Genomic DNA, 19,706 nt, shown 5'->3' on the forward strand with positions numbered 1-19,706 from the left:
CCTAGGGCTCCAGCAGTGAGGGTGCAGAGTCCTAAGCAGTGAACTTCCAGGAATTCCCAGCAATGTGGTTTTGTTTGTTTTCTGAACACAGACACGCTTTTTAAACATACACATGGGGGTCCTCAAATTCCTTCCAGTCCACAGAAACTTTCCTGAGCAATGGGACAGCTGAGTCTACCAGGAAGGAAAATGTCCACTCTCCGCCTCACCTGCCCAAAGCATGCCGGCACGACAGGCCAACATGAACCAGTGACTCTGTGTGACCTGTTGAGACAGCGGCCAGTCACGGTACCTTAAGTGGCTCTTTTTCCACGCGACGATGTGAAATACTGTGGAGACGATGAAGAGGGCACAGAGGCCCATCCCGTAAATCCAAGCTGTTACCTTTTCCCAGCAGTCGTCAGAGAGCCGGTGAAGGAGGGCGCTGCCCACAATGGCCGGGACAATGAGGAACTGAGAGAAAGGGAAAGAAAAATAAATATTCAGTAAAACACTGAATTGAGAACTGTTAAAAATACCCAGGTTTACCAGGGACAACTTTAGGAAGTTGTCTTTGAAGCAACTTTAAAACAAACATTTCCTTTCCCGGATAATTGGAACAAGAACCAGATGAAGCTGACGTTTTGCCGCGCTGAGAACAGGTACTGTGTTTAGGGCCCGGAACCTGTGCCCGCCAGTGGGGAGGGACACAGGCAGGCAGCAAAGTTACTCAACAGTTGCAAAACAAACATCCTCTATCCTAATTTCGCTACCAAGCATGTACCCAGATTTCCCAGGGATGACTTGATCTTTAGATATCCTTTCATGTTTCCCCAAAGTGCTACCGAAACCCCAAATTTCAGCAAAGGGTAAGTAAATGAATCAAATCAGTGAGTACAATGCACATACCACACTCAAACCATCTGTCCAATCATAGGTCCTCATTTCTAGTCGGGTGTCTACACTCCACCAGCCTGGGGACTACTGTAGAATGAAAGAGTCTCTGGGTTATCTCATTGTTTGAGATTTATTCACCTATTTGGCTGTGCCAGATCCTGGTTGCAGCATGGGAGATCTAGTTTCCCAACCAGGGACTGAACCCAGGCACCCTGCACTGGGGGGATGGCACCTCAGACATGGGTTCTGAGAACTTTTCACCAGAAAAGTTCCCAGGTTATTCCATTTTGAATAACACCTTTCAAGTAGACAAAGGTAATCCACTCCTACCCAGTCAAATAATTTTTAGAGACTAGAATCTTAAGAGGGAATTTTGCTTTTGCACCATATTTTACACTACATATGGACAGAAAGTGCAAAGTCTAGTCATAACAATATGACTAATAAACATTTTATAATAATAGAAATCATCAGAAGAAATAAACTACTTTATTAGATACCAGAATAAACATACCTGGCAAAGAATGCAAACTTTAGAAATCTCATCTATTTTTGTCTCCAACACCTACGTTTTCTCTCTTGCAACAGAATATTAAATCCTCCGGATGGGATCAGCACTGAATTTCAAGGCTGATTACAATGGCCCAGAACAAAATGTGAAAATTAAGGACAACAAAGTAAGTTTTTCATTAAAAAAAATTTATTTTGAGATTATGTCCTATTTTTTTATGTTAAAGTATCTTCCTGTTAATGAAAATTAGATGGAAGTTTTTTGTTTTGTCATTTTTAGAAATTTTAATGCTCTCTGAAATCCAAAAATCAGGGATACAGTTTAGTAAGATGACATTTTCTGTTCTAAAAAATCAATGTGTATGTTTTGTCAGCTTTTCCTTAACTTTGGTTTATATAAGTGTTCCTGATGACCATCCAGGAGAGATAAACTAAAGGATTATTCAGGTCTATTTCAAGAAAATATTATTCTTAAAGGTGACCTGTGCATCTCAACAGCCAAACAATTATATTTAAATGATCAGCATTATGCTAAATAATAAGCACTTCACTGGTTGCTTTTATAGGTCAGTATTTTGAAAACTATCAGGACACTATTTTTCTAACTTTTATCAGTACTTTGCAGTTGGTAAATGGATAAAATGATGGCTATATACTGGAACAATAAGTGAAAGAAAAGGCCATGTAAGCTGTTATTCAAACTGCTATATTCCTTACATCCTAATCCTGATGTAGACTTAAATATATACACACACACACTTATTTTCTTAAGGGCCTGTGGACAATTATCTTAAGAAATAACTTTACTTTTAGCTCTGTTAAATTCATTAGACATTTAGTTAAGAATAAAAATGGAAACAACCCAAATGTCTATCAAAAGATGAATATTATCAAAAGATGAAGGTGGGATATGTATAAACATGTACACATACACACATACACACACACACGTAACAGACTATTAGTCCTAAAAAAAACGAAATATTGCCAATTTGCAGCAATATGGAGGGACCTAGAGATTATCATACTAAGTGAAGTAAGTCAAAGAAATATATGACTTATATGTGAAATCTAAAAAATAAAATCAATGAATCTATATACAAAGTAGAAACAGACTGATGGACATAGAAAACAAACACGACAACTAAAGGGGAAGGGGAGTGGGGATAAATTAGCACTGTGGGATTAACAAATACACACCGCGAGACAAAACAGAAAAGCTCAAAGACTTACTGTATAGAAGAGGGAACTATATTCAATATCTTATAATAAACTATAATGAAAAAGCTGGCTTAAAACTCAACAGTCAAAAAATTAATATCATGGCATCTGGTCCCATCACTTCATGGCAAATAGAAGGAAAAAAAGTGGAAACAGGGACAGATTTTATTTTCTTGGGCTCAAAATCACTGTGGACAGTGACTGCAGTCATGAAATTTTAAGACACTTGTGCCTTGGAAAGAAAGCTATGACAAACCTAGACAGTGTATTAAAAGACAGAGACATCACTTTGCCGACAAAGGTCCTGTAGTCAAGGCCATGGTTTTTCCAGTGGTCATGTACAAGTGTGAGAGCTGGACCATAAAGAAGGCTGAGCACTGAAAAATAGATGCTTTCAAAATGTGGTGCTGGGTAAGACTAATTTATAGAGTCCCTTCTATTGTAAGGAGATCAAACTAGTCCATCATTAAAGAAATCAATCCTGAATATTCATTGGAAGGACTGATGCTGAAGCTGAAGCTCCAGTACCCTGGCTACCTGATGCGAAGAGCTGACTCACTGAAAAAGACCCTGATGCTGGGAAGACTGAAGGGAAAAGAAGAGCGGCAGAGGATGAGATGGTTGGATGGCATCACTGACTCAATGGACATGAATTTGAGCAAACTCTGGGAGACAGTGAAAGACAGGGAAACCTGGTGTGCTACAGTCCATGGGGTCACAAAGAGTCAGACACGACTTAGTGACTGAGCAACAACAAATGAAAACTAATCAGAAAAATGTGTACATAGATCTATGTATATATAAATAAAACTATATCACTTTACAGTACCGTTGAAACTGACATAATATTTTAAATAAACTACAGTTCAATTAAAAAAAAGAAAAAAAGATGGATATCTAGAAAGTACAGCTATCAATCAAATTAGGCTATGCATTCTTTAAGTTTGGACTCTAAACATTTTGACCCTCTGGTGTTGTGAAGCTCAATTCGCAAAGTGTGTGTCATTAATGCAAAGACAGGGGTCAGCTCAAGTCTAGAGAATTTCACCAAATCCTTCCTGCCCTGAGAATCTTAGCCACAGGTCCAGGGAGACTGTCCACTAGTGAGGTCACTCCAAATTTCATTACTGAAGAAGCCCTTTAACGGAATCCACAGCAAGCATGTACAAAGTAGGTAGAAACTCTTTTCTAAAGAAAAAATATTCAGCAAGATGTCAGCATTTTAATTATTTAAATAAGTATCTTCTGAGCACCTAAAGAAAAAGGACAGTGATAAATGATAATAACACTTCAATACCACAAATAATATTTGAATTCTATTATTATAATACTAGGGCATGGAAACCTACTCCAGTATTCTTGCTTGGAGAATTCCATGGACAGAGGAGCCTGATGGGCTACAGTCCATGGAGTCTCAAAGAGTCGGACACAACCGAGCGACTAACACTTTCACTTTACTTCACCATAATACATAGAACCGATACTTTAGTAAGTTTGATTTCTGCTAAGTAATGACCAGACAGCATTGTTCTATTAGATTACAAGGGAATCTACCAAAAACTAGTTTTTTTCAGGTTTATTTGGCGTCACGTTCCTTTATAGAAAACACTGACTATTCTTTGGAGAAGGGGCTTAAAGAAATGAAAAGGCACTTGAATTCAAGCAAGTTTTATTCCAATAACATTTATATGTAACCTACATATTATACTAACACTGTCTAAAATAACTGAATTAGTCTGTTTTAAACACTCTTCACTAAAAGGATAAATTGATCTCTCTCTCTTCTCTTCAGACTATATACCAGCCACCATTTTCCCCTCAAAAAATTTTACTAGATGCAACTTTCAAAGGGAATAATGAAATCACAGATAAAAGGAAGCGTATAATGACACAAGAAAATGCCAATAACGTGAAATTAATAGGGAAACTATGAAAATATACACACAAACACAAACACTGGGTTTCCCTGTGGCTCAGATGGTAAAGCATCTGCCTGCAATGCAGGAGACCTGAGTTCAGTCCCTGGGTCAGAAAGATCCCCTGGAGAAGGAAAAGGCAACCCACACCAGTATTCTTGCCTAGAGAATCCCATGGACGGAGGAGCCTGGCGGGCTACAGTCCATGGGGTCACAAAGAGTCGGACACGACTGAGCAACTTCACTTTCTAGGTAGTTTTGCTTTTCTTATGTATTCCTCAGTATTTTCCATTTTTCTTAAAATGAACATGCTTTGCTTTTAGAAGGAAGAAAAAATTGAATTCAGGAATTTAAACTTTTCTTTTACAGTATGGACTAACATTTGCTCTGAGAAGCAATGATAACCGTGGGGATGGGAAGGATGTGGCTACCTGTTTTAGGGGATCGCTGAGCAGCGGGGAAATCTCTCAGCAAACGGTGAACTCTTCTTGCTAAATGAACTTAGCTGATTGTCTTGAAAAGGTAATTCATTTCATTCCAGGGGTGACAGTCTTCATAAATAATTTCCTTTGGTTTTTCTTATAACTAAACACTTATTTTCTTTCAAAGAAGATCTTATCTGAGAAAGCAAATTCAGGATCAACAGAGCTGACTGTAGGTCAAAGTATATGACAGGCTCACAGTTTCTGGTGACATGACCTAGTACTGATACGAGGTCAGGAAAGGTCACAGGGATGGGTGAACTGGATTGACGGGGCTGAGGTTAACAGAGATGACCGCCCCTTCTCCCCACCAAAGTGCTTGGGAAGCATGGAAAAGGCAGAAAGCTCATACTCACTGCATGCGTGTAACAATTAGCAGCGTGTTCGTAACAAGTCGGCTTGTAGCGGCCATTGGCGGGGGCCCGGTGGTTCATGAAACTGTGGAAACAAAGACATCTCATAAGAAAAGCTCAGAGTGTGTAAAGAACGATGGGAAATCTTGTCAGAGGCTGCCTGGTCTATTCTAACTGAAGAGGTGACTGCTGGAAATGCCTAGTTACTGGAACAAAACCAAAGCCACAAAGCTGGTATAAACTGAACCAAAGCCTTTGTCTAAAGTGCATGTCCTCGTTAACTGGATTCAGTATTCTTTCAGTTCATTCAAAAAAACCTTCTACCAACCAAAAGCAAACAAAACTCATATATATCCCCTTCAACAGGTACTCTTCAACTGGGATAGTTAAAAAAAAAAAAATTAAAAAGGGCACAACCAAATCTGAAATTGAAAAAAAATATCAAGGTCATTTTCCTAAACTTTACAAATACCAGTCACCACTATTTAATGTGAATTCAATGTGTTTGAAAGTTCCTATTTTGTCTCTCTAAATGTATAAAGCGTTATACATGTAGATCATTAAATGCTCCACCCCATTATTAGCAGGGCAGCCAAACTAGTTTCCCTGTATTTCATTACCTGTTCCGGCACCAGAGAGCTTAAATAAATGATACTTGGCTGCCTCCAGGCCACTTGAAACAAGAGGTTCATTTTCACCTGCATTCTTCCTTAACTGAAAGAGTTTGCTTCAAAATCTAAATGTGTGACCAGCGCCTGGCACACTGGCCATAACATTCATGTATGCGCGTGCTCAGTCGTGTCTCTCTGTGACCCCATGCACTGTAGCCCCCCAGGCTCCTCTGTCCATGGAATTTTCCAGGCAAGAATACTAGGGCAGGTTGCCAGGATCTTCCCGACCCAGGGATTGAACCCACATCTCTTGCGTCTCCTGTACTGGCAGGCAAATTGTCCATCACTGAGCCACCTGGGAAGCCCCAAAGTGCACCTGTACCTAAACACCAACATTCGGTATGAGTATGGTCTATGCCATACATATAGACATATGTCCATGCCCCGTTCCCTCTCTGGGCTAATTTTGCGGCCACCAGCAGACCAGTGAAAAGCACCAGTACCACTGGGCATGAAAGAGAAACAGCTGCCTTCTGTTTCAGTGTGTGGGTGAAGACCCCCCAGCCATGTTTCACCAAGGAGTCTCGTTTAGTCTGTGTTCTTTGGAAGGAGTCAGATATAAACTCAGGAAGATAAAAAGGCAGCTGTCTGAAAGACACAGATGCAGAGAACACAGCGGTTAAGAAAGCCCTGCTGGCATTCGGGTCTGAGCATTCAAGCAGCATTCCTGGGCTTGGGGCCTGCAAGATGTCAACAGGCTTTGCACAATAATGTAGGTTTTTGCTTGAGTTAGTTTAAGGGGGTGTGGGGAGGAGGAGGAGACTTTGTTACTCGTCACTAATGAGTTCTGACTAGTCATGTCTTACCAATTAACACGATGGAAAAACGGTACCAGGCTAAACCAAATGGCACAGACAGGTTGCCAAAAACTGACTAAAATACATGGTCAAGCAATTCCAAACAGTGTCCAGTTTATGAACAAAAGAGAAGCCAACATTTTCTCCTTGAATTAAAGAAGGGCCTGGTATCCCTAGAGCAAATGAGTAAAGATCAAGTGGCAGTCCCTGCCAACCCAACATAGAAAGTTCGAGTGGAAGATCCCTTAGGGAATGGATTTGGCACTGTGAAGATACCTTCCCTGGAAAACCAATGGGCAGCTACCTAACTAACATGCAAAAGATACACATACTGAATGGGATTCATCACATGGCTTGGAAACTGTTAGAGAGAAACGTACTGTCAACAGCTTCAGAATTATTCCAAGATATTCTGACACATAGATAAATCTTTTCTCCCCTGACAATCCTTTAAATAATTTCACTAATTTCCTAAGGGACGAGAGTGTTGCTATACGGCAGTTATTACTAAAAAGGAAAATAATTACACTCTTGGGAAGGAGGTTTTAAAGTGTCCCCCGCATTCAAGGGCCTACCAGATTATCAGCCTGAGACACATCGACAGGGCTATAAGCAGCATACCCCATTAGGAGTTGTAAAGGGTGAAGAGTAAGGCTCCAGGGTGGCTGAGGGTAGCTTAAACTGCGAGCACTCTGTGCAGGCATGCTCAGGAGGGTTTGTCCACCCACTAAAAGCCTGCAGGCTAAAATAGCAATTTATATCTCTGGCAGCCCAATCTAAAAATAGTTAGGCTATAACACAGACACAGGGATAGACTTTAAAAGCAAGGAAGCTGAGTGGCCATGTGTGTAACATGTTTGTGCCCACCTGGAATCACTCAGGTTAAAAATAAACTCAGAAGTTGCAGAGAAAAATATCCCGCCCATGTGTCAAGGTAGTTTCTCTTTAAGGGCAGGGTCAAGATTCTGGCAATAAGGAAAGGGAACAGCAAGTATGCCAGGCACCGTCTGGGGCCCCGTGGGATGGCACATGGTTCCGCCGGGAAATTTACATTTTTCCATTTCTCTCTGATACAATCATGCCTCCCATTGCCTCCTGAAGAAATCATTATGAAGAAATTAGTCACCCAACACCTACATGAAAAGCAGATGTAAAATGCAAATACCCTCCACACACTGAGGTTATTCTCTTCCCCCCAAAAAGAATGAGGAAGGTTCTCAAGAGTTATGGGAAACAGCACCCACTTAAGCAAGACACCTCCACTTAAAGCAAAGCCGTCCTGATGGTCATCCAATGCTAGAAAACATTGTAACACTGGGTGTACTGCCCACGCCGCAACAACAGAAGCCCCCCAACCAAGTGTCACAACTAGAGAAAGCCCACGCGTGCGTGCTAAGTCACTTCAGTTGTCCGGACTCTGCGACTCTATAGACGGTAGCCCGCCAGGCTCCTCTGTCCGTGGGACTCTCCAGGCAAGAATACTGGAGTGGGTCGCCACACCCTCCCCTCCAGGGGATCTTCCTGACCAGAGACTGCAGCCGGGTCTCTTAGGCTTCCTGCACTGGTAGGTGGGTTCTTTACCAGCAGTGTCTCACGGGAAGCCCGGAGGAAGCCCCTGTGCCCCAAGAAAAACCCAAACGCTACAGCGAAGATACAGCATGGCCTCCCCACCGCCCCCCAAATTTTCAGCCCAAAACAGTGCCTTCTGAAGGTAAATCCGCAACACACCACCAGATCTCAGGGCCTGAGATCAAATCTCAGAAGTTGTTCTTGATTCCTCTGTGTTTCCCCATACTCCAAATGCAAGTACTGTTTGTGCTATCTTCAAAATATATTCCAAAACAGTCCCAGTCTCTACAGTCTCAAAGTTACTACCTTAAATCAAGATATCGACTCCTCTGGTCTGTAAACACAGGCTCTGGTCTCCCTGCCCGCCTGCACATGGACTCTCTTCTTTACCCAGCAGCCACGAGTCTGTTAACACCAGATCACGTCACATGCTGCTGCTGCTAAGTCACTTCAGTCGTGTCCGACTCTGTGTGACCCCATAGACGGAAGCCCACCAGGCTCCCTCGTCCCTGGGATTCTCCAGGCAAGAACACTGGAGTGGGTTGCCATTTCCTTCTCCAATGTGTGAAAGTGAAAAGTGAAAGTGAAGTCGCTCAGTCGTGTCCGACCCTTAGCGACCCCATGGACTGCAGCCTCCCAGGCTCCTCCATCCATGGGATTTTCTAAGCAAGAGTACTGGAGTGGCTTGCCATTGCCTTCTCCCCGTCACACGCTAAGCCGAGCTTAAAACCTGTCTGGCTTCCCTAAGTGCTTCGGAATAGGGCCTCCTCTGCAGGCCACGAGCCGGGGGGCTCCCTTCCTCTCTCTCTCCCCCTCCAGCCAATCACAACCTTTCTGCTCCTCCAACCAACCAGGTCTGATCTGACTCAGAGCATCTGTGTTTGCTGTTTACTTCTGCCCAGAACATTCTCCTGCAGTGTGTCCAGCTCTTCTCTCACCTGTCAAACTCAGCTCAACCATCCCACCTAAAGTATCAATTCAGCAGAGCCCTTATCATGGTTAGTAAGAATTGGACTTTTTTGAACTTATTTTTTATCTTTCCCCACTGTAAAGTGAATTCCATGAAGGCTGCCTTGTCTACCTTTTCATTTCCAGTCCCAAACACAAAGTCCAGCTGATTGTTGGAGCTTAATAAATAAGTGTTGAATGAGAATAAAAAGACATTTTGCCTGCTGCTGAAGCATTTCATTATCCTAACAGAGAGATCCTGTCGTCGTTAGTTTCACTGGGGATTTCTGTATGCAACAAAAACAGGCGGTCTTAGAGCCAAGAGAATCCTCAATCTTGTGAAAACAAAACGGACAAAGGGCAAGACCATGAACACTTCAAGGGCACCTACAGCATCATTCAATGGGGCAACAGAACTGATCCCTACATAGAACCCTACTATTAATATTAGCTGTCTTGTATGAATGAGCATGATATTCAGGAAAAAGTGTCTGCGGCCAGAGGTGGTGATAGTGGTGGCGGACACTTAATTACTAAATAAGGGAAATGGCACATATAAGGAAACAACTCCAGTGTTCTTCAGGGTTCACTGAATTGGTGTATGATGCGATGCTCTGAGAACTTGGAACAAAAAGAGGCAACAGGCAGCACCAGAACACTTCCTAATGCTTTAGAATAAGACGCCTTACCACACACTCAATTTGAAACTAACCAGTGGTCACGAGGCTGGAGCTAAGGAAAGCAGTATCCTTCTCCATGGATTTCTGGTTGCCAGGCTGGAGAAACGAGCACACACCAACAGGACACTTTAGAAGCTCCGGGTCCCAGGCCTCTGCGCTATCACACAGATGTGTGTGTGGGCAGGGAGACAGAGGTAAATGGCTGCATGGCTGGTGGAAAGGGTCACGAACCCTTCTGTCTGCCCCGTTCTAGCCATGTGATGTTGGCAGGCTCTCTCTTACTCTCTAAGGCTCTTCTATTAAATGGGTAGAAAGTTTGCCTTTCAGCGTTAGTTAGGGATGAGCTGAGTTATCCACAAATACCCAGCTACTGCCTGGCACCGACAGTATTCTAATCAGTCAGAGATGCTGTCAAAGGCAGAGAATGACTGTGCAGTGTGGGGGTGGAATCAAATGTGAAAGGGATACAGCACAAAAGATAAAAGGTGTCCCAGTGGGATTTTTCACATCCTAAGATTTTTGAGGGAGAAGGCACCCCACCCCAGTAGATTTTTGAGAAGCCATGCCTGCATAAAGCCCTCTACTTACTACACCGGGTTAGGCGTCCTTACAGCTCTTCTCCACATACGGCAGAGCTCTGGAAGTTGATCCAAAGCCACAGTGACCGCCAAGTTTCCATTATGAACAAACCAGCAGGGTGTTCAGGATTTCTTATAATTTAGACATAGCCACAAAGGATGGCCCAATGAAATGTTTTTGCTGCAGTCAAATGCTCTTCAATGGAGTCCTGGTGAATCTATCAGAAGTAACACGTGGGCTCAAAGATAAGTGTGTTCCTCTTTCTAGTTCCTCTGTCATTCACAACCTGTAACTATCCTAAATGCTCACAAGATGGATAACAAACACAGCTTTTAAGAGGTGCAGAACAGTACTCTCAATATGTTGTACAGACCACAACATATTACTTATTTGCAAACTTTATTTCTAAGTTCAAATTGATTTATAGAAATACCTTTCCAAACAAGAAATTATGGGATCATTCATTCTGCAAAGAAAATCAGGGTAGGTCTCGATGTCACCAAGAAAATAACTGTTAAATATCCACTGACATTGTGCAGTTGCTGCGGAAATTATAATGTCTATGCTATACCAAATGAAAATGCCTGTATTTTAAATTTTTAAATGAATGGAGTAGAGCGCAAAATCACATTACAACTGTGATAATAAGGACTGGATAGATTAGTGTCCAGCAAAAAAGAAGAGTTCAATCAGCTGAGATGGTAGAATCTTAAATAAAGATGTGTTTGTTTTTCATTTCTCTTAATACTGCTAATGTTTGCGCAACAAACGAGAACATAAGTTCCTTTTATTCCTTTTTTTTTCTGGAGAAGAACTGAAAGGATAGAAAAGAAATAGAACTCTTTAACAAAAACCGGTAAATGCACAGAAGACTGCCACTGTTCCCGGAAAACAGGAAGAGCACAGACGTGCAGAGAAGTAAAACCGAATCAAACCACACAGACAGGGTTTTGCCAACCACTGCTGAACCTGGTTACATCCTCTCTTAAGCCCCTCCAGCCCTCATGGCTGACTTCACGTTCTAAAGCCAGAACATCACGGTTCCTTTTTGCCTTTGGAAGAACTGATATGATGTTCCCATTAGGCGAACGTTGCCAGGCATTCAACACCCTGAGTGATAAGCAATGTTCAAAAGTTAATCCAAATCTTCACCCTGAACACCCAACTCTCCCTGTGCAAATGTCACTCTGGAGAAGGAATGAAACCAGCAGAACAGGTGAGAGGGTTTCTAGGGAGTAAAGCATTGGAAAGAAAAAAAAAAAAAGCATACTTCAAAATCTTGTAATAAAAAGCAATGCCTAAAAACTCAACAAAAACCTTGGGAGATTTCATGCATTTTTTTTTTTTCAAATTTCACTGCACACTAAGCTAGCCTGCTCAGGATGAAGGCCTGGGAGTGGGTATGCCTGCCTGATTCAGACAAAGGGATGGAGTTACACAAACACAGAAGTGAACTTTCACCCACTTACACGAAGGAGAATTAGGGGGAAATAAAAAAAGCGCAGAGCTTCCTCTCGAATTATGGCCAGCCTCCATTCATTGCTAGATGGCAGAAACCTGGAGTCAGGATTAAGGCCACGGTGTCTCCCCAGGCTGGTGTTAGCACCGGTTCTCCAGGCAAAGAGCAGCCGGCCAGCCTTCCGGGGGGCCTCCTCGGTTCCTCCTTTCCTAACCCAGGCGCCTCAACTGCAGGTCTCACCGCCCAGAAGCTAACCTGCCCCGGCGCGGTGCCCCAAAATAGCACACGCTGGGGCTCCAAGCCCGAGAACCCCGCAGGCAAGGCTAAACCGGCGGAGCCTGACTCAGTTTCCCCCACCGCCACGGCCGTTCAAAGACAAAGCGCTGGAAAGCCCCAGCACCCCGGCTGGGCAACCTGGCTCGGGTCCGGGCGCCTCGGGGGCCCCCCAAGCCCGGTCAGGAGCGCAGGCCAAGGCTGGGGTCGGAAGACCCGGGGCCGGTGCCTGCGGCCGGCGTTCAGGTCCCCGGAGCAAGCGAGAGGCTGTCCCTGCAGGGCGAAGCCGAGCGGGCAACCGACGTCCCGGGGAGGGCAACCGGGGTCCGAGGGCTGGGGACTGCAGCCCGCAGCGAGCAGCGGGGGCCCGGGCCGGCGCGAGACCCGCTCCCGGAGCAGGGGCGTCCGGGGACGGCGGGGCGGGGAGCCCCGGGAGCACGAGGAGGACCGGGAGGGGCGCCGGGCCCCACTCGGGCAGAGGCGGGTCCGGGACCCGGTGCCGGCGCGGGCGGCGGGCCCGGGGCGCTGCCCTCTCACCGCTGGAATCGACTCTGGAACCGCATCGATGCTCCTGCTCCTCCGCGGGGGCCGCGAGCTCCGTCTCGTCAGCGCCGGCGGCCGGGCGCGCGGCCCGCAGGAGCTGGGGCGGCTCCAGGGGCCGCCGCGGGCCCGGCGGACCGCTGGACCGGGCAGCGCAGACGGGGCCGGGCCGGGGGTCGGGACCGGGCCAGAGCCAGACCGGGCGCCTGGGGGCGGGAGGGCGGCCCTTAAACGGCCCGGCCGCCTCCCGCAGCCTCCCGCTGCCCGGCCCAGCCGCCCCCGGCCGGGAGGCCCCGCCCCGCCCGGTACCCCGCCCCCCACCGCCCGCGCCCCGCCCCGCCCGCCTGCGTGATCCCGCGGCCGGGGGCCAATCAGCGCGCGAGCGGAGCCGCGGCCGGGCTGCCATTCATTCCCGCGGGGCCAGGCGGGGGGCGGGGCGAGGTGAGGGGCGGGGCCTCCGGGCGGGGCCTCCCGGCGGGGCGGGAGCCAGACGGCGGCTCGCGCCTCGAGGGGTGGAGCTGGAGCGAGAAGGTAGAAGAGCCCGATGACAGGAAGAAAAATGGTAAAGGAGGATGTGAGGCACGCTCTTGAAAGCGACTGTGATGGAAACAGCAACAAACAAGGACCTCTGTCTGTGTTCGAGTCCTGACTCTGTGTCTTTCGTTCTTCAGCATTCGTTTCTTCATCCCTCCGTTCATCCCTCCGTTCATTTTCAAGGTCAGCTACCCCGAGGCTGTTATGCGAGGTTCTGGGGTAGATTTTTAAAATCTTTCCTCGCCTGTCATGTAGGGATGCTTACAGGTAGTCCTTTCATTTATTTGCTTAATCCAAGCAACTTCTAAATAAACCAAAAAGTAGATTTGAATCAGGGTCCTGTGGGAAAAATCTAAACTCAGAGGGCTTCCTGTAAGAGGTTCAAAGAATACTTAATAAATGACTTTAAAATTTTTTTTAAATTTTGAAGTAGAGTTCTTGGGATGAACTAAGCTATGTACAACTTTTAATCATCTTCAAAGCCCTCAATGATAATTTGTTTTTCAATTTTTATATATTTATTTATTTAGTGCTGCGTCTTCATTGCTGTGCAGGCTTTCTCTCGTTGCCCTGAGTGGGGGGCTACGCTCTAGTTGTGGTGTGAGAATTTCTCATGTTGGGGAGCGTGGGCTCTAGGGTACACGGGCTTCAGTAGTTTCTGCCCGTGGGCTCAGTACTTGTGGCGCCTGGGCTTAATTGCTCTGTGACATATGGGAACTGACACAAATCAGGGATGGAACCCGTACATCTTGCATTGACAAGCGAATTCTTACCACTGAACCACCAGGGAAGCCCCTGGTTTTATTTTTTCTTTTTTAATTTTAATCTTTTTTTTTTCAGCTGCGTCACATGGCCTGTGGGATTCTTGTTCCCCAACCTGGGATCAAACCTGTGCCCCTGCAGTGGAAGCCAGGAGTCCCAAACCACCCGACCTCTAGGGAAGTCCCAAATGGCTGATTTCTTGATTCCTTCCCTAGATATGGCTCCCTCCAGGTATCCTGTCCACACCATCACTGACACCCCAAACTTCAGGCTCTCAAGGGGACAGTAGATAGGTCAGCCTACTAGAAGTGTTTAGTCGACATGCAGTGGGAACATTAGAAAACTGAGAAGTAGTTGACCCAAAATTCTGCTTTCCTTTCCTTTAGCACCTTCCAAGTTGGCTGGATCTAGAAGGGTGCTTTCCATGGTTATGTCATCAATATCCCAGGAGATAAGCATTATCTTACTCATTTCACAGATAAGGAGGCTAAGAAGTTTAGAATCTTGTCAAAAGCTTTGTCTGACATTAAAGCCTCAGATGTTTCAGCCCCAAACTGCCTCTCCCTAGGTTGTAAAGTAGTATATTTCTTTAATTTTTTTTTCTAAAAGTCAGAAAAATGAGCATGGATTGAAGGTTTGCTAAACTGCTCTGTCCAGCCACTGGGTTAAATGAATTGGTGGGGGAGGGAAAGGTCACAAGGGAAATAACTGATAAAAACATAAAAAAATAACGATATGAAGTAACATAGGAAAGACTGAAAAAACAATGAACCAGCAGATGCTAGGTCACATCCTAGCAATGGTTTAGGAATGTGCAAGAGACTGAGACGCTAAGTGTGGTGAGACTAATTAGGGAATGGGACACATGAGAGAAGGAAGTCTGGAGACGCAGTTTTAAAGAGATGATGGGCATGACTTGGCACACATCCTTTGGTAAAGTACAATAGCTTGGAAAACAGGAGACATAGTCAGTATGGGGAAAACTTGTGATGGCCACCTAGGTTTAGAAACATCATTATGAATGGCATTTACCAAGGTGGAGAGAAAATGAGATAAAAATCAGGTCAAATCAGAATAAAATATCTTGTATAGTGGTCTCTCCCACAGAAATATTGTAGGAATATAATACACAGGAATATTAACAAACTAAAAATGGCTTGTGTAAACAATATGATCACAAATTAAAATCAACCTCATTCGTGGTGACTCTCCCAAGTGAAAGCAATTCTCGAAAGATAAAAATAAAAACCATGAAAGAGTTTAGGATTATTTACATAACCCCCTGCCCCTCCTCCCTTTTTTACTGAGGTGTCCATTTTAATATTTGTTGTTGTTTTCATCTTTTTGAGGAGAAATCGTGAGTATGTTTTCAGAAAAGAGGTACTAGATTCGACTTAGAGATTAGCGTTTTGAAGTGGAAGAAAATGGAGTTTTTCATATTAGCAGGATGTGACATTTTTGTTGAGCTCAGAAATATACTAGTTCTTCTTTCTGCAAAACAGCAGACAATTATTTGCATAGCCTCTGCCTGGAAAAAAGGATTTGCGAAGGAGCAGATGCCAGCTGCAGAGGAATCTCTTGTGAGAACACCTGCCCTGCTTGCTGAGGGCCACAGAATTCCTGACCGGATGCTCACCATACTAGGAAGCACCTGGAACCCAGTCCTTCAGCTGCCATCATCCAATCAGAAAGTAGCAGCTCTGCTGCACACTGTGGCCCCAGATGACCAAAGAGGTTACCTGAACTCCTGATTGCAAATCTTATTCTATGACTGACTTTCAGTGTCTTTCTTTACAAATATGACAATGTAAAGCAGTTATTAAAATGTAAATGTTCCCATCCTTTTTTCCCTTTCCTGAAGACAGGAATGCTATCTTAGTCTTAGTTCTTAGTGTTTTGCTCACATCTCCTTATTGTCTTCGTCCCTACTCCAACCTGCATATGTTGAAATCCTAATGCTTAGTGTGATGGTATTAGTGGGGTGATGGGAGGAGGGGTGAGAGGTGATTAGGTCAACCACCACCCTTATGAATGAGTTTAATACTCTCATAAAAGAGCCGTGAGAGAGATCTCTGGTCCCCTTTCATCATATGAAGACCCAAGTCAGCAGTCTTCAACCCAGAAGAGGGTTTTCATCAGACCCTGATCATTCTGGCAGTCTTATCTTGGACCTCTAGATTCCAGAACCACAAAAAATAAATGTCTGTGGTTTATAAGCCATCCAGTCTTTATTTTTATTTTTAATAGCCCAAGTAGACTAAAACTTGACCTTCAAGGAATACCTGTCTCTTTCATGTCCAGTTCCTAGACTTTCACAATGAAAACAGCTGGAGAAAACAATGGGAAGAAAGATCTAGAGAGAAAAAAGAGACCTTGACAGAGAGGCTATATTGGTTTACAAGACAGAAATGAGTGAGAGAAAAACTTTACATAATCTGGGGGATATTGACCTTTATTGACCCTTTTGCCTTCAGTCAAAGCTTGGACTCTCTTGACCTAACTCTCAATTCTGTGCTGAATTTCCCTCTGCTGAAGGCGTGAATATGAATATATGAACATGTACTCTTAGCTTAAAACTTCCCCAATTTTGCTGTTCTTGGAAACACCGCTTTGGGAAAGATCCACAGTATTTCCCTTGCTTGCTGTAAGTAATCAATCCTTCCTTCTCCTGCTCTTTGGCTTGACTGTGTCTTTTGGCCCCACACCAAGGTGAACTCAATTTTCCAATAAAAAGTTTTGGCCTGGATGGGATATCTCACTTAACCTCTTTAGCTTCCTCCAGCTCCGAATAGGCTGTGCAGTGGGCTGTGGTAGCTCACCTGGGTGAGTCTGTCTGTGCTACTGGGGGACTGTGGGGAAGGGTATAGGAGAATCCTTCTTGGCACCTACCTGATTGCCAAGTCTGTGCACAGCGGACACTGTGGACATCTTGATTCAAGGAGCAGCTTTGGAGAGGTGGGTGACGTTTATTCTACATTAGTTTCAAAGCTCTGTCCCCATCTCAAGGTGGGAGAAGGAAAGATTCAGGAACTGAATAAGTTACCAGATTTGCTCTGGTTGTCTTGGAGAGTCTGAGGGATCTGAGAGGCTGTAAGACATCCCTGCCCTCCGAGTCCTGGAAGCTGATCAAGGATGCCTGATTGTGAAACCCTTCAATGAGACAATCTGTGTTTCTCTTGGTTTAGGCCCTCATTAGGGGGTTCTGGTAACTTAAATTATTTCTAAAGGAGTGCCAGCTTGGTATACCTGAACAACCTGAATATACACTTAAATATCTTTTTTAACTTTTTATTTTGTATTGAAGTATAGTCAGTTATGGAAAATTTAACTGTGGAAAATTCTGAAAGAGATGGGAATACCAGACCACCTGACCTGCCTCGTGAGAAATCTGCGTGCAGGTTAGGAAGCAGTTAGAACTGGACATGGAACAACATACTGGTTCCAAATAGGAAAAGGAGTACGTCAAGATTGTATATTGTCACCCTGCTTATTTAACTTCTATGCAGAGTACATCATGGGAAATGCTTGTCTGGATGAAGCATAAGTTGGAATCAAGATTGCCAGGAGAAATATCAATAACATCAGATATGCTGATGACACCACCCTTATGGCAGAAAGTAAAGAACTAAAGACCCTCTTGATGAAAGTGAAAGAGGAGAGTGAAAAAGTTGACTTGAAACTCAGCATTCAGAAAACTAAGATCATGGCATCTGGTCCCATCACTTGATGGGAAATAGATGGGGAAACAGTGGAAACAGTGTCAGACTTTATTTTTTGGGCTCCAAAATCATTGCGGATGCTGATTGCAGCCATGAAATTAAAAGACGCTTGCTCCTTGGAAGAAAAGCTATGGCCAACCTAGACTGCATATTAAAAAGCAGAGACATTACTTTGCCAACAAAGGTCCACCTAGTCAAAGGTATGGTTTTTCCATTAGTCATGTATTGATGTGAGAGTTGGACTATAAAGAAAGCTGAGTGCCAAAGAATTGATGTTTTTGAACTGTGGTGTTGGAGAAGACTCTTGAGAGTCCCTTGAACTGCAAGGAGATTCAACCAGTACATCCTAAAAGAAATTAGTCCGGAATTTTCACTGGAAGGACTGATGCTGAAGCTCAGACTCTAATACTTTGGTCACCTGATGTGAAGAGCTGACTCATTTGAAAAGACCCTGATGCTGGGAAAGATTGAAAGCAGGAGGAGAACGGGACAACGGAGGAGGAGGTTGTTGGATGGCATCATCGACTCAATGGATATGAGTTTGAGTAGACTCTGGAAGTTGGTGATGGGCAGGGAAGCCTGGCATGCTGCAGTCCATGGGGTCCCAAAGAGTCGGACACGACTGAGTGAGTGAGTTGAACTGATAGCCAATTATGGAGAAGGAAATGGCAACCCACACCATTATTCTTGACTGAAGAATCCCATGGACAGAGGAATCTGGTGGGCTACAGTCCATGGGGTCTCAAAGAGTCAGACACAACTGGAGCGACTAATACACACATAGTCAGTTAACAATGCTATGATAGTTTCTAGTGCTTTGTTCTCCTAGCGAACACGTTTTATGCTGTACTTTACTAACTCTACGGTGTGCTTATGTGAATGAATGAAACACCCTGCGCAAAGCAAGTGAGGAACCCTGCTCTGTGTTTCCGCGGTGACCTCATATGGCTTATGGCAGAAACCTGTTGGGGGTTTATACCGACCTGCCAATGCCAAGAGGCACCTAACGCCTCCTTCGGGGACCGACCAGAAATGGGCAAAGCGTGTGGACTGAATTCTCCTTTCTTGGTCAAACTTTTCAGTCTCTTTGACAATTTCATAACTCCTTGGAAATTAGAAGTACGAACCTAATCTGTTGCATCATAGACTTTCAAGGGACTTGTGATCTATGCTGTGTGCTGTTACTTAGATCCCAAACTTGGATTGGTAGTCAGGAAGCACCTAGCCTCGCTAGGAATCGAAAGTTTTGAAGTTAGATGGAGCTCTAGCTATAAGAGCATCTCTGAGGTTAAAGGTTACACAGATTGGAACCACAATGGGTTGTTTTTTCCTTTGGTAACGCTGACTCTTAGTGGACCAGAGGAGGCTCTTATACTGGTGTGGTGAAACTTGGAAAGAATATCTCAGTTTTATGTCCGTATCGATCTTATTGTGGTCAGAAATATACTCAGGGGCATGCACAGGCACTCAGGTGACAAATGTTTCCCCCAGCAGTCTTAGCCTGGGAGGCATTCTGGAAGGTTACTCTGATCGCACCCCAGGTGGCATCAGAGGCAAGCAAGGTTTTAATAGTGAGGAGCTGAACGTCAGTCAGGGATGCCATCAGGTCTACCCCTGATGCATCTCCACCCCGTCTTGGTGGTAGAGCCGGGAGGTACGAGTATGTCGCCTGCGTCGGTAAGGGACAGACTAAGTCCAACCAGGAAAGAAAAGCTTTGGTGTAGTCTGTCTACACCCCCATCTAGAGCAGGGAGGGATGCCTCCGGTAGAAAGAGGGTGGTGGTCGCTTGTTTTCTCTCTTACAGATGGGAGCTAAC

The 19,706-nt window shown here is 44.7% G+C and overlaps 1 protein-coding gene and 1 long non-coding RNA gene across 8 annotated transcripts in view; one reads left to right on the top strand and one right to left on the bottom strand.

Annotated features, from left to right (window-relative positions):
* The window catches only part of MMD (monocyte to macrophage differentiation associated), a 29,463-nt gene extending 16,288 nt beyond the window's left edge, over nt 1-13,175 (bottom strand). The window contains exons 1-4 of one of the 7 annotated variants that reach the window (XM_088828600.1): nt 12,872-13,170; nt 10,612-10,819; nt 5,362-5,443; nt 293-453 (exon numbers count right to left, since the gene is read on the bottom strand). In XM_088828600.1, coding sequence (XP_088684726.1) covers nt 293-453; nt 5,362-5,443; nt 10,612-10,649 — 281 coding nt within the window. In that variant the 5' untranslated portion in view covers nt 10,650-10,819; nt 12,872-13,170. The other 6 variants (XM_088828601.1, XM_088828596.1, XM_055398991.2 and 3 more) reach the window with 6 other exon arrangements.
* A 218-nt stretch (nt 13,176-13,393) lies between these two features.
* Nucleotides 13,394-16,887, top strand: LOC148774627 (uncharacterized). Its single transcript, XR_016035599.1, has 3 exons — nt 13,394-13,591; nt 14,249-14,401; nt 15,673-16,887. It is a non-coding gene; the product is annotated as an uncharacterized LOC148774627 (long non-coding RNA).
* Nucleotides 16,888-19,706: the final 2,819 nt, after the last annotated feature.

Source organism: Moschus berezovskii, chromosome 20, assembly GCF_049115385.1.
Source record: "Moschus berezovskii isolate FMDL1 chromosome 20, NW_MosBer_1.0, whole genome shotgun sequence".
Lineage (NCBI taxonomy): Eukaryota > Metazoa > Chordata > Mammalia > Artiodactyla > Moschidae > Moschus > Moschus berezovskii.